The sequence below is a fragment of the Sarcophilus harrisii genome, chromosome 3 (genome assembly GCF_902635505.1).
Source record: "Sarcophilus harrisii chromosome 3, mSarHar1.11, whole genome shotgun sequence".
NCBI classification, from domain to species: domain Eukaryota; kingdom Metazoa; phylum Chordata; class Mammalia; order Dasyuromorphia; family Dasyuridae; genus Sarcophilus; species Sarcophilus harrisii.
The window spans coordinates 403,486,579-403,499,570 of record NC_045428.1 but is presented as its reverse complement, the minus strand read 5'-3'; the positions used below and the strand labels follow the sequence as shown (position 1 = coordinate 403,499,570).

Here is a 12,992-nt window from a genome sequence, read left to right as displayed (position 1 = left end):
TAGGATTATCTTGGATCTTTGTATTACTGAGAATAGCTAAGTCATTCAATCTTCATTGACTAATATTATTGTTATTGTGTACAAGGTTTTCTTGTTATTTTCACTTCACTTTGCATCAATTCATGTTAGTCTTTCCAGGTTTTCCTGCAATTAACCTGCTTGTCATTTCTTTTAGCACAATAATATTCCATTACAATCATATACCACAACTTGTTTAGCCATTCCCCAATTGATGGGGGAAGCCATTACAAAAAGAGTTTTATAAATAATTTTGTACATATAGGTCCTTTTCCTTTAAAAAAAATCTTTGGGATATAGATCTAGCAGTAGTATTGCTGGATCAAAAGATCTGCACAGGATTATATTCCTTCTTAACTATCTTTTCCATCTCCACTTATTTCTGTGTTGTATTTGAAATATATAAATGTACATACACACACACACACACACACACACACACACACATATAAAACAAAATGAGTGTGGGTGTTTGCTTTATACATTTCAGATAATAGTGAAATTTTCTGATGCCCATTCCTCACTTTCTCTTTACCCATTCTAATTAGAAAAAATAGCTAGTTCTACCCCTTTCTTCTTCCTTTCTACTATATATTTCTCTTTTTATTCCTCATTTCTTTTTTCCCTCTTGCTGGAATATTTGTACTATAGTATTATACTTTTATTTACAGTTGCTCAAATGGTTTTCTGGGTTTCTTTACACTCTTGTGTATGCATTTCAGAATTCCTACTAAGCTCTGATCTTTTCTCTAGAAATACTTAGATGTTCTCTATTAAAGGTCCTTTTTTTCCTCATGTAAAATTATACTCATCTTTGCAGAGTATTATTATTCTTGGTTACAAGCATGTATCTTGGTTACAAACTTTGAAATATTGTATTCCAAGATCCCCTCTCCCAAATCTCCATCCCCTGCCAAGCCAATCCTCGCAGTAGGAACCACGTGGCAAGAGCGCCGGAGCAGGGGGCGAGCAAAGCTCTCTGCAGACAACAGCCTGTTGGACCTTAGGAAGAGAGGACCACAAGCATGATCATCCCCACTTTTCAGATTGAGAAACTGAGGCTCAGTGCAGTGACCCTGGGCCAGCCACATCACTGTTTGCCTCTGAATATGATCCCTTGGTACTAGGTGTTTTCATTATTTTTCTTTTCTGTTGGAGCTTTTAATTTTGCTTATGATATTACTGAGATTTGCCAGTGACATTTCCTTTTAAGGTTCCATTGAGAAGGCAATTGCTAGACTCATTCTGTCTTCACTTTACCTTCTGGTTCTAGTAAATTGGGGAAGTTTTCACTTATGGTTTTTTTCTGAACTATAGTGTTCAGGCTATAGTGTCCAGTGGTCAGTTTTATTGTTCTGTTTTTTTAGGTCATTTTGTTTGATATCAGATATTTTTTGTTTCTATTTTTTAATCTTTTGATTTTGTTCTAATATTTCTTGCTGTATCATGATTTTATTGATTTTTCTTTGGCCTGTTTTTTAGTCCTCATTTCTTGGATAAGATTTTCTACTTTTATTTCTAAGCCATTTATTTTCTTTCCAGTTTTTTTCTTTAGAACTTTATTTTATTTTATTTTTTGGTCTCCTGCTTAATTTGTCTTAGATATTCATGTAATTCTTATGAAAAATCCATTTTTTCCTTTCAATTTTTGCTTGCAGTTTTTACTTCTTTTATGAAAATCTCTGGATTTATAATAATTTTTAATACTGGTAGGTCTCTCTTTTATTAACTTATCTCTCTGAAGTTCCTGAATTGTGGCTTTGTGCTGTAGCTAGATCCTACTCTGTCTTGTATGGGTGTAATAGTCACCTAAATTATTGTCATCTAAATTATTGTACTGATCTCCACTCACTGGGTGTAGGCTCCTCTTAGATCTTTGAGAATCAGAACATTGAATCTTCAGAATTTGTAATGTTCTCTGTTTCAGTTTTCTTGGGATCACTGGAGGCAGCCTTTGTTTCAGTTCAATAATCACCACAAGTATAGCCAGGTGTTACAGTCCAAATCCTTTATTATCTGCTTCTAAGTTTTGTCTCCTTTCCTGGGGCCTGCTTAGCTTTCTAAGAGGCCTATCTCTCTCCTTGGTTCTAAGAGCTTGAGCTTCTGCCACCAGTTCTTTGTGTTCTCTGCCTCTGCCAGCTTTTTGAGGTCCTCCTGAATGTGTATTGGTTTCTCTGGGGGAGGCAAGAGGACCACCACCAGGGTCTCTGTTTTCCAGTTCTGTCTCTCCCTAAGTTTATCCAAGCTCATATGCTCTCTTATTATAGATGTGAGTCTTGTGGAACTCTATTAAGTACTAAATACATGTACTGAAGTACCATTGTCTTTATCAATTCCACTGACTTAGTACCTTGTAAGAATCCTTTGTTTCAAGTTCTGGATCATAACATCTCCCACTTTCTTTTGTTTTTAGCATAGGTGATCATGACCTCCCTGACTTCTCAAGGAGGTGAGAACCCACAAAAATGAGGTGATCACACCTTCCCTGACTGCTCAAAAAAGGGGTGAAAACACCATAAAAGCAGCTTATCATGCTCTTCCTGACATCTCAGGAAGGGAGATGAAAACCAAAGGAAAATAGGAAATCATATCAGATTAGCAGGTTTCTGAAGGGTCTTATTTGAAACAGGTATATATAAATCCATCAATATGGGAGGTATTACACATAATTACATAAATTACATAAGCACATAGTAGCACAGGCTAGTAGTGATGTACCAAATAACATGGATCAACATGAGGAATTATACATGTCCATAAGTCCTAAAAATAGTCCAAAACCAATCTGTTGTCCATTACTTCATGTGCTAGGAATCCAATGATTCCTGCAAGTTTTGAAGTCCTGCAATAGTCTCAACACTTTTTCATCTCAGGGAATCCAATGATTCCTTCTGGTTTTGACGTTCTGCAACAGTCTTAATCAACAGTTTTTCATCTCAGTGAATCCAATGATTCCTACTGGTTTTAAAGTTCTGCAACAGTCTTATCAACAATTTTTTATATCAGGAAATCCAATAATTCCTGCATATTTTGAAGTCCTGTAACAGTCTTATTATCAGCCATGCTCTTTCAGTGTCAGAAGTTTCCTAGGTCTTCTTTGTTTCAATGTTTTTTTCTTTTTCTGTCTCTCTCCAGGTGCTCATTGGCACCCATCTGATTCCTTCTCCATCTTTAAAGATATAAGCAAACCCTTCTCCCCAAGCAGTTAACCTATCTGGTCCCTTCTATTCACAACTTTCTGGATCTCTCCACATCACCTGGTGATTATCTAAAGACAGTGTAGCTGCTCGCACTGGACACTACCCTTCTGTTGGATTATAAAACCTGTCTGTTGGAGCTAGTGCATCTTTATCAAAAATTTAAAAAATAATGGTATAGAAAGCTAAATTTAGAAGTTCTCTAGGGTTACCTATGTCTTCCCCTTTCTTTTGTTTTTGGAGGAGTGTCTTAATGTCTCTGTTTCTTCTCTCTATCTACTATTGCTTGACCTTGAGCATTAAAAGGTATGCCACTGGTGTGTAAAATCTTATACTGTGCACAAAAGTGTACAAAATGTTTAGAAGTATATGCAGGTCCATTATATGTTTTTATTGTTTGTGGCACACCCATAATTGCAAAAGCTTGTATAAGGAATTCAGTGACCACTTGGGGTGTCTCTTTTGCTGTTGGTATTGCAAAAGTGAATCCTACTACAACATGGATAAAAGACAGACGACCAAAAGATTTATAATGGGTCACATCCATTTGCCAGATTTCATTGGGTCTCAAATCACGAGGGTTCTTCCCTAGAGGGAGTATAGGAGCGTGGAAAGGAAGGCAAGCTGTACAGCTTTTTACTATGCTTTTAGCTTCCTCTTTTGTTATCCCAAATTGTAAATGTAAAGCTTGAGCAACCTGATGATATTTAGAATGAAATTCTTGGGCTTTCTGAAATAAAGGAGTACTGGCTAACATAGTTAAAAGGCTATTTACCTTTGAATTTCCATAAAAAATAGGACCTGGAGGTAGTGGACATGCAAGATATAAATCTTACCTGGATGCTTTCTCACTTGCTCTTGAAGTTCCTTAAAGAGCTGATATATATATATATATATATATATATATATATATATATATATATATATATATATATATATATATATGAAGCTACAAATTTTATTTTGGCTGTGGCAGTTCTTTGTATCACACCTACTGAATAGGCCAAATCAGCCATTGTATTTAAATCTGGATAATATGTAAGAGCTAGCATGATTGCATACAATTCATTCTGCTGCATGGACTGAAAAGGAGTTCTGACTACTCTCTTTATAGTTAAGTCATGAGAGTATACAGCACAAATATTTTGTTTGGATGAATCTGTAAAGATAGTTGGTCCTTTAAGAGGAACCTTAGACACCTTTTCTTCAAAAATCTCTTGCCAATTATGTAATAGCCAGGTTATTTTTAATGGAGACCCATGTGTAAAATTTGGAGCTGGGGCCAATAAAATTTGCCACTTTGGGATGGTTTCACAGCATACATTAATTTGTGCATTGGTATAAATGGTCTTATCCCAGATAATTGTACTGCTCGCTTAATGGCCTTTAATAAAATTCTAGCCACAACCACTGGGTAAGGAGTAAGGCTTTGTTCTGATTGTGCTGGGAGGTTCACCCATTATATCACACTGTGTCCTTTATGAAAGATTGCTGTGGGTGCCTCTTTTGTAGAAAAAAAACTGATATTTCCAAGGGTTTTTGAGTGACTCTTTCAACCACATTGGATAAAGCCAATTCAACTTCTCTCAAAGCCTCGTGGTGAGTTTAAAACACTGTCTCCCCTTAAAATGTCATATAAAGGTTGCAATTGATTGATAGTTGAGCCTAACATTGGACGCATCCATTGGATATCTCCTATTAATTTTTGGAAATTATTTAAGATGTTCAACTTCTCTATTCTTAAAGAAAGCTTTGTACTGTAAGTGCCTTAGGATATATTTCATATCCTAAATATCGAAAAGGAGCGTGCCTTTGAAATTTTTCTGCAGCTATATGCAATTTGTAGTTCCTTAGTGTCTATATGCAATTTGTAGTTCCTTAGTGTTTCTGTGGTCTTTTGTAAACATGCTTCTAACATTTGTTCCTCAGGTACACACCCCAAAATATCCATATAATGTAACAATATTATTTTTGGAAATGCTTTTCTTACTGGAGTAAGAGCAGCAGCAACATACATTTGGCACATAGAAGGGACTATTTTTTCATTCCCTGTGGAAAAATTGTCCATTCATATCTTTTATAACACTCAGCTAATTTAACGCTGGGCACTGAAAAGGCAAATCTTTTTTCATATCCTCCTTATGTAGAGGGATAGAATAGAAACAATCCTTAATGTCTATAACCCAAAGAGGCCATTCTCTAGGCAACTGAGTAGGAGATGGAAGTCCAGGCTGAAGAGTTCCCATAGTTTCCATCTGTTCATTTACTCTTCTTAAATCATTCAACATCCTCCATTTTCCAGATCAAGAGGAGTGTATCTTCTCCTCTGTTGACCTGAAGAGTCAAGCTCTTCAATAACAGGGTATGCTTTTATTTTTAAATCAGATATATCCTGTCCTTCTTTTTTAGCCTTAACCAGTACCTTTTGTAATCTTGTCATAGGCTGCTTTATAAGTAGTGCTGATTGTGTTACTGCCCCTCCTCCTCCTCCTTCTCTCTCCACCCATGAAGGGTTAATTGAGGGGGGAGGGTCATGAGATAGGGAATGTCCTGATGACTTCTGATGTGAAACACCACCCTCAAAATTGTACTTAACTCCTTTCTTGTCTAATTCTTCATCCTTTTCACCTAGTTTATCAATTTCCTCCCCGTCCTGTTCTTTCTTCTTTTTTCTTATTTTAATACTTAAATAATTTCTTAAAGCCAGTTGTATTAAGTTATACGTATAAAGTGTTTCTTTGAAAATTGAGTCAGATCCATTATAATTGTAGTATTCACATAGTTGCTCTCCTACTAATTTCCACTCCTCTAGATTTAATTCTTTTTCCTTAGAGAACCAAGGAGATATGTATTATAATGTTTCTAAAAGTTCAGTGATCTGCTCCCAAGTTACAATCAAACCTTGGTTTTTCATAAGTTTAACTAAGCTTTTGACAAATTTTCCTTTCGATGGAGAAATCTCTTTTCTAAACATTTGTCCCATTTTAACTGGAATACTACTTTAACCTTTTACAAAGTTTCCTTCTTGTACTCACCCTAATTTCTGGGTCAGGGAGACTTTTCCACTGAAATGAGGATTGTGTCAGCCCCATGTTCAGACGCCAAAATGTAATATTTTCTGTTGAGGTTTTCTTGGGGTCTCTGGAGGCAGCCTTCATTTCAGTTCAGTAATCATCATGAGTACAACCAGGTGTTAAAAGTCCAAATCCTTTATTATCTCTTTTCAAGTCTTGTCTCCTTCCTTGGGCCTGGTTAGCTTTCTAAGAGGCCTATCTCTCTCCTTGGTTCCAAGAGCTTGAGCTCCTGGCCTCTGTTCTCTGCCTCTGCCAGCTTCTTGAGGTCCTCCTGAATGTGACTTGGTTTCTGTGGGGGAGGCAGTAGGACTACTACCAGGGTCTCTGTCTTCCAGTTCTGTTTCTCCCTGAGTTAGTCTGAGCTTATCTTCACTCTTATTATAGGTGTGAATCTTGTGGAACTCTATTAAGTACTCAGTACATATACTGAAGTACCATTGTCTTTATCAATTCCACTGACTTAACACCTCATGAGAATCCTTTGTTTCAAGTTCTGATCCATAACAAGGACTTATTCTGGTATCTTAAAGATAGTATTAAATGATCTCAAAGGCTTGGGGATATCCATCTGAGAGTTGAGTGATTGCCCACTACTACTTCCTAGGGCTTCCAGAAGTCCACTTAGAAGTTTTCTAGAGGGAATCTTCCATCATTACTGCCTCCAAAGGTAGGACCTTACTTGCTATATATTATCCCTATCCTGTTTTCGGTTATACTGAAAGACTTCCTTATATTATTTTTAGCTTTTCTGGTGGTCTCCTTTCTTGTTGCCTTAGGGCTTCTGGCTGAACTCTTGTACAATTCTGAAGTGAATTGGATTTTTAAATTTTTTTTGGTATAATGTGAACTTCAGGGTTTTGCTGGAAATACATAGGTATGTGAAAGAATAGGCCCATTTAAGTTAGCCCTTTTGGCCCAAAGTTTTAATTTCCTATCAGTGCTAAATGTTCCTTTATGTTATATTGAATTTTTGTTTTATATAACATTAAATATTTCCACAAACATCAAAAGTGAAAATGTTTTCTCTTTTCAAATTTTCCTTATTTTTACATTATTTTCTACTAGCCTCAACTATAACTTGATTGCTGTAGGCTTTCCCTTCAAATGGCTTTCAAAATGATTTTCTTAATGATTTTCCTAAAGTATAGATGTCTACATATATATCATAGTATCATCATGCAGGAAGGGATCTCAGATGGGGAAATTGAGGCCCAGATAGGTTTAAATAATCTATCTAAAGTGACCCAAGATAAGTTAGTGTTAGAATATGGACTATATAGTCATCTTTCATCTGTAGATATTAGGTCTGAAACAATATAATTTTTGCAGCATTAAGTAAAGAAACCTGGATTTTCAAATTTCATTGGCAAAAGTAGTTTGTACATTTCAGGTCATGAATAGTAATTATTTTGTATGGTGTGTTAACATATGAGACTTAATCCTACCACTTAAATTAACTTTTCATTGGATTCAAATTATATTCTATTACTACACTTTCTGTTAGAAGTCCCTTTAATTCAAATTCAAATTCAGGAAACATTTATAAATTGTGTTAAAAACTACTATGCTTAAGTACTGATGGAACTATAGAGATAAAACTTCAAGGGACTTAATCTAATAGGAGAGATATATTCACAAAATAGAATATACTGTGTAAGAGAAATTTAAGCAAAATTCTGTGCAAATTCAGAAGAACGAGAGAGAATTTCTAGCTAGCCTTTGAAATAGGAGTTAGCATTTGAGTATTACCTTGAGGGATGCATAAGACTTAGACTTCAACAGACTGAGATTTGAGAATAAGGAGTGAGAAAAGAATATTCTATAGACATGTACCCTCTAGCTCAGGTTTTAGGCATTTTAATCTTTAGTCAGTATGAGAATCAACACTATCAGAATTGTATATTTCGGAAGTTGGCAGTAATGTTGAGGATGGATTAAAAACAAGAAGGCATTATATGTAGCACAATGGGAACGTGCTGGATTAGGAAGTGAATGAACTAAGTTAGAATCTTGACTCTGCTTCTTGGGTGACTATTTGTGTGAAACCCTGTCCCTGCTACATATATGACCTTAAGCAAATCACTTAGCTTCTTTGAACCTTAGTTTCCTTATAAAGTGAGGGAGATGGGTTGGACTTGATGTCCTTTAATATCTCTTCCAACTCTTAATCTATGAGTCTATGATGAAAGGGCACAGAATAATTGAGAAGCTGTTTCTCTAGCTTGGCCAAAATCTCATCTCAGAATGTCAGATTTGCCAGGGAATTCAGAAGCCAGCTAGTTCAAATTATGCCTACAATATTTCTGGCAGATGGGCCTTAGCGAAATGAAGTTCGGATAGCTCTTTCCTTTTGGATAACTCTAATTCTTAGGAAGTTTGATTTCCTTAAATCAAGCCTAATCTGCCTCTTTGAAACTTCCATTCAATTCAATTCAAGAAATATTTTTAAATACCAGGCAGTGTACTAGAGATACAAATAAGAAAAAAAGGCCTTGCTACTAGGGAGCTTAAAATATAACAAGGAAGATAATGCACAAAAAGAACCTGAAAAGTCACAGTTAAAAGGGACAGAGGTACAGGCAGAGGGATAGAACAGACAACAGAGGGAATTCACCCTTCTTATTTGGAATTGAAACCAGGCTGAGCTGCAGATGCAAAGGGGGAATGAGCTTAGAGTACAAATTTTATCTCTTCTAAAGAAAAGTTTTGAGTGAAGTTTGGTACTCCACTCTCCAAGTCTTTAGGAGACTGAGGGAGGTAGTATTCATTCTTGAGATAGATTTGTGATGGTATTAGACATGATGAACTTATTTTGGGAAGACCCTCTTATTCAGTGGAGTTAAAACCAGGCAGAGCAGTTACCACGACCAATTTGCCCCAATATCTTCAAAGAGAACTTTGCCTCATTTTGTATAGAGAAGTAGATGATATACATCCTTAACTACCCTTTCTCTATACCTCAGAACTCCTTGAACCCTTTCTCTCCTTCATTACTCTGGTTTTTAATGAAGTGGTGGCCCATTTCCTTGCCAAGGCCAATACTTCTTTTTTAAACAAGTTTTTTTAGTATTAATTTTTAAATTTGGAATCCCCAATTCTTCTCCCACCTCTAGTCTCACTCCCACCAATGAAAAAGCAAGCAGTATAATACTCATCATATATTCGAAGTCATGCAAAATGTTTCCCTATTTACCATACTGCCAAAAAAGGGGGAAGCAAGAAAAATAAAGTGAAAAAAAAAACTTTCAGTTTGTTATTTCTTCTACTCTTGGTTATATATTCTTTTATGTTCTCTTGGAGTTAGTTTGGAAATCATCTTTCTCTTTATCTTCAGTCTTAATCTCTCTTTATCTACTGGTCCTTTCCCTGCTGCCAATAAATATGCCCAAGTCCCTTCCATTCTTAAAAACCTCTCACTAAACCTCACCATACTTTCAAGCTGTTATCTTCTTATTCTTCTCCCATTGTTAGATGAACTTTTAGGGAAAAAAACTGTCTAAATTCAGTGTTTTCACTTTTACTCCTTACTCCCTTCTCAGCTCTTCTGATTCTTCTCAGTTGGCTTCTGATCTTTTCATTTAAGTGTAACTGCTTACTCGAGAGTTGACAATAATCTGTTAATTGTTAAACTTCATGATCATTCCTCTTCCCTGACCTTCCACTATAGCAATTGACACTGCTGACCAGCTTGTTCATCTTATTTTCATTCTTTTCTCTAGATTTCTATAATAGTTTTCAGTCTTGCTTCTACTCTTTGATTGCTTCCTCTAATTCTGCTTTGGTGGGTCATCATTCTATCCTTCCCCATAACTGTGGTAGATAGCAAAATGATGTGTCCTGAGTCATCTTCTTTTTTCTCTACAATCTCACTTGTTGACTTCATAATTTTACATAGATTTAATCTTTATACCAGTTACAGATCTTAATCTCTAACTCTGGCTTCTTCTTAGCTCCAGCCTTTCATCATCACTTTCTTATTGGATATTTTGAATTGGATATCCTTTAGTCATCTTAGATTCAAGCACCTCTATACTTTCAGTTACTCAGGTTTATACTCAATTATAAAGATTTATGTCATTCTTAAATCATTATTCTCTCTCATTCCCTATTTCTGTTCTTTCCCAGTCTTCTCAGATCTTTTTTCCTGATATCTCCCAATTTTCCTAATATCTCCTGCTCTCCACTCACATCTTCCCCTCTTACATCAGTTGTTATCCCCCTGCCTTGAGTTTGATCCTTCCTTTAATACCTTATTCACATTGATGCTAAATCAATATATCTAAAACCCAGTTATCATGATGTTACTCCTCTGCTAAATAAGCTCCAGTAGCTTCCATTTGCCTCAAAGATCCAATAAAAACTTTTCTGTGATTTAAAGCCCTTTACAATCTGGCTTCAGACTACATTTGTAGGTCTAATGGAAGGAAATTTCAAATGAGGATTAAACTGGCAAGGTTCTAGCAGGATGATAACCAGTATCAACAAAATCCAGTAATGAGTAGATTTCAATAATCAGCTAGAATTTATAAAATATTCAAAAGGTGTTCTGTGCTGTAAATTGAAGCATGAATAATGCTCAGTGTTTTATTGTGAAAGTAATATTTAACATATATGAAACAATAGTACAGAATATAAGACAGAATATAGATAGTGGCAAAATTCTGTGGTAGCGATTATAGCTTGGAGAAAGAGGAAGAAAAATCAGTGATGATTCCTCATTACTTACATTCTGTTTTTATATATTTTTACAGTGTCTTTTTGTTGTTTGTACAACAATGAATAGCCTGGTTCATTTATTTCCTATCCAGTTTATACTTTATTAAAATTTACTTTGAGTAAATTTATATGAGTCCTCTATAGCCCTAAAGTAAAATTAAATATTGTATATATTTGATAACTATATTTCCTACATCTAAATTTAGAGATTAGAGTTCTATTTTCTCTACTTGTAAAATTAATATACAATTAATTATATGTTTTATTTAATTAGGGTGAAAGAGAATGCTTAATTTGTAGCATTTCCTTCTCATTTTTATTTTAAACATAGTATATGTGGTGTGTGTGATCTAATTTTTAAGAAAGGGAGATTAATTTGTTTAAAATAAAAATATAATCACAGTTTAATTTACTGAAAACACTAATCAGTGCAGAACAAATTTTATTGCTTAAATTATAATGACTAATTCAATTAATACGTTATTTTCATTTCTTCTAGAATACATGCAATGCTGAAAAGTCTTGGGAGGTATTGTTGAGCCTTGTGATAAGTGAACTGTCTAAAGGGAAGCTGTACCTGGAAGGAGAAACTGAAGAACTTGGAATGGTATACATTTTCCACCGATTTATATATTATTATATATATATATATATATATATATATATATATATATATATATATATATATATATACATACATAATATAAAAATATAATGATACTTTTATCGTTATTAGTAGTTAAATAATTGTATTTTTGTTACTACATTTTATTTCCTGAGTTATGCCTGAGTTATGCTACCCTTATGACCAATTTTTTTAACTTCTCTGTGCCTCAGGCATTTTCTAAATAAGACTGTAAATTGCAGTAACTTGCTGATCTGCATCAGTAAAAGGAGTTCCCACACTGGGAGTTCCCTACACCAATGAAATCACAGTCAGAACCTCTTCCCTGTCCTCAACCCCTATATTACCAAGTAAAATTTCTAATTAAAAAATTTTTTTTTTTCTGCTTTAGGTTAACCCTATTGCCTGGTCTCCTGATAACATAGAAAGATATTTACAGCAGTTCTGCTTACCTTTTCTCAGGATCACCAGCCTTCTTCAACATCACCTTTTTGGGGGAGATTTACCAAGCTGTCAGGTATGATTGGCAGGGGTTTGGGAAAGTCTAATTAATAATTGATATTGAACCTGGACTTGGTGCTAAATAGTTAGTGTATTCCTATCCTCTTTTATTTATCCTTTCCCAGTGATTCTGAGCTCTGTCTGCTGATGTACAAGCCATTTCTTAACCTCAACTGTCAGCAAAGTCCCACTTCAAATATACATGTGCTTTTTACTATGCCCTCTGGAATATTTCTTCCATAATTAACAAGCTTTTCATTGTAAACCTTCTGATCTTCACTGTTACCCAACTCCTTAGTGATGATTCTTCCCTCTTCAGACTTGTTAGTCATGATTTTTTCTTATACTTTCAGAATTATTATTCGTGGTCTGAAAGTTGAAGTGATCCTTATTCCCCACTGTCACTCTTCTACTATTTTCTTGTGCTTCAAACATATTCATGTGCTGTTGAACAGAGGTTGAAGAAATCATGAAACAGTGCTATCCAGGCCCATTACACATTTATGTTTATAATCTCACCTGGACTCTCTCTCATTGCTTCAAGTTAAGCATTCTTCACTCTACCTAGTTTACTTTTTATTCTCTACAATGATTAGTTCAGATCCTCTCATGTCTCCTGATTGTTTCAACTGTATTACCTCCCAAAACTTTAGTCTAAGCCAAAGGCATTTCACTTCATGCATTCACTGAAAAAAATTAATCGTGTAACCTCCCTTCTCTCTTCCTTATATGCTATCACTTGGAAATCCCTCTCTGCTATCTCCTCTTTCACTGTGGTCTCAGATGTAAGACCCCTCTAGGGTCACCCTTGACCCCATCCTCTCTTTATTTCTGCAGTAAATTGGCCTCACTATTATCCCT

At 35.2% G+C, this 12,992-nt stretch overlaps 1 protein-coding gene across 5 annotated transcripts in view; it reads left to right on the top strand.

Annotated features, from left to right (window-relative positions):
• The window catches only part of UBR3 (ubiquitin protein ligase E3 component n-recognin 3), a 267,500-nt gene that overhangs the window by 240,046 nt on the left and 14,462 nt on the right, over positions 1–12,992 (top strand). For all 5 annotated transcript variants that reach the window (XM_031960483.1, XM_031960485.1, XM_031960486.1 and 2 more), the window contains 2 exons: positions 11,505–11,612; positions 12,022–12,147. In XM_031960483.1, the coding sequence (XP_031816343.1) occupies positions 11,505–11,612; positions 12,022–12,147 (234 nt within the window). The remainder of the gene's footprint in view (positions 1–11,504; positions 11,613–12,021; positions 12,148–12,992) is intronic.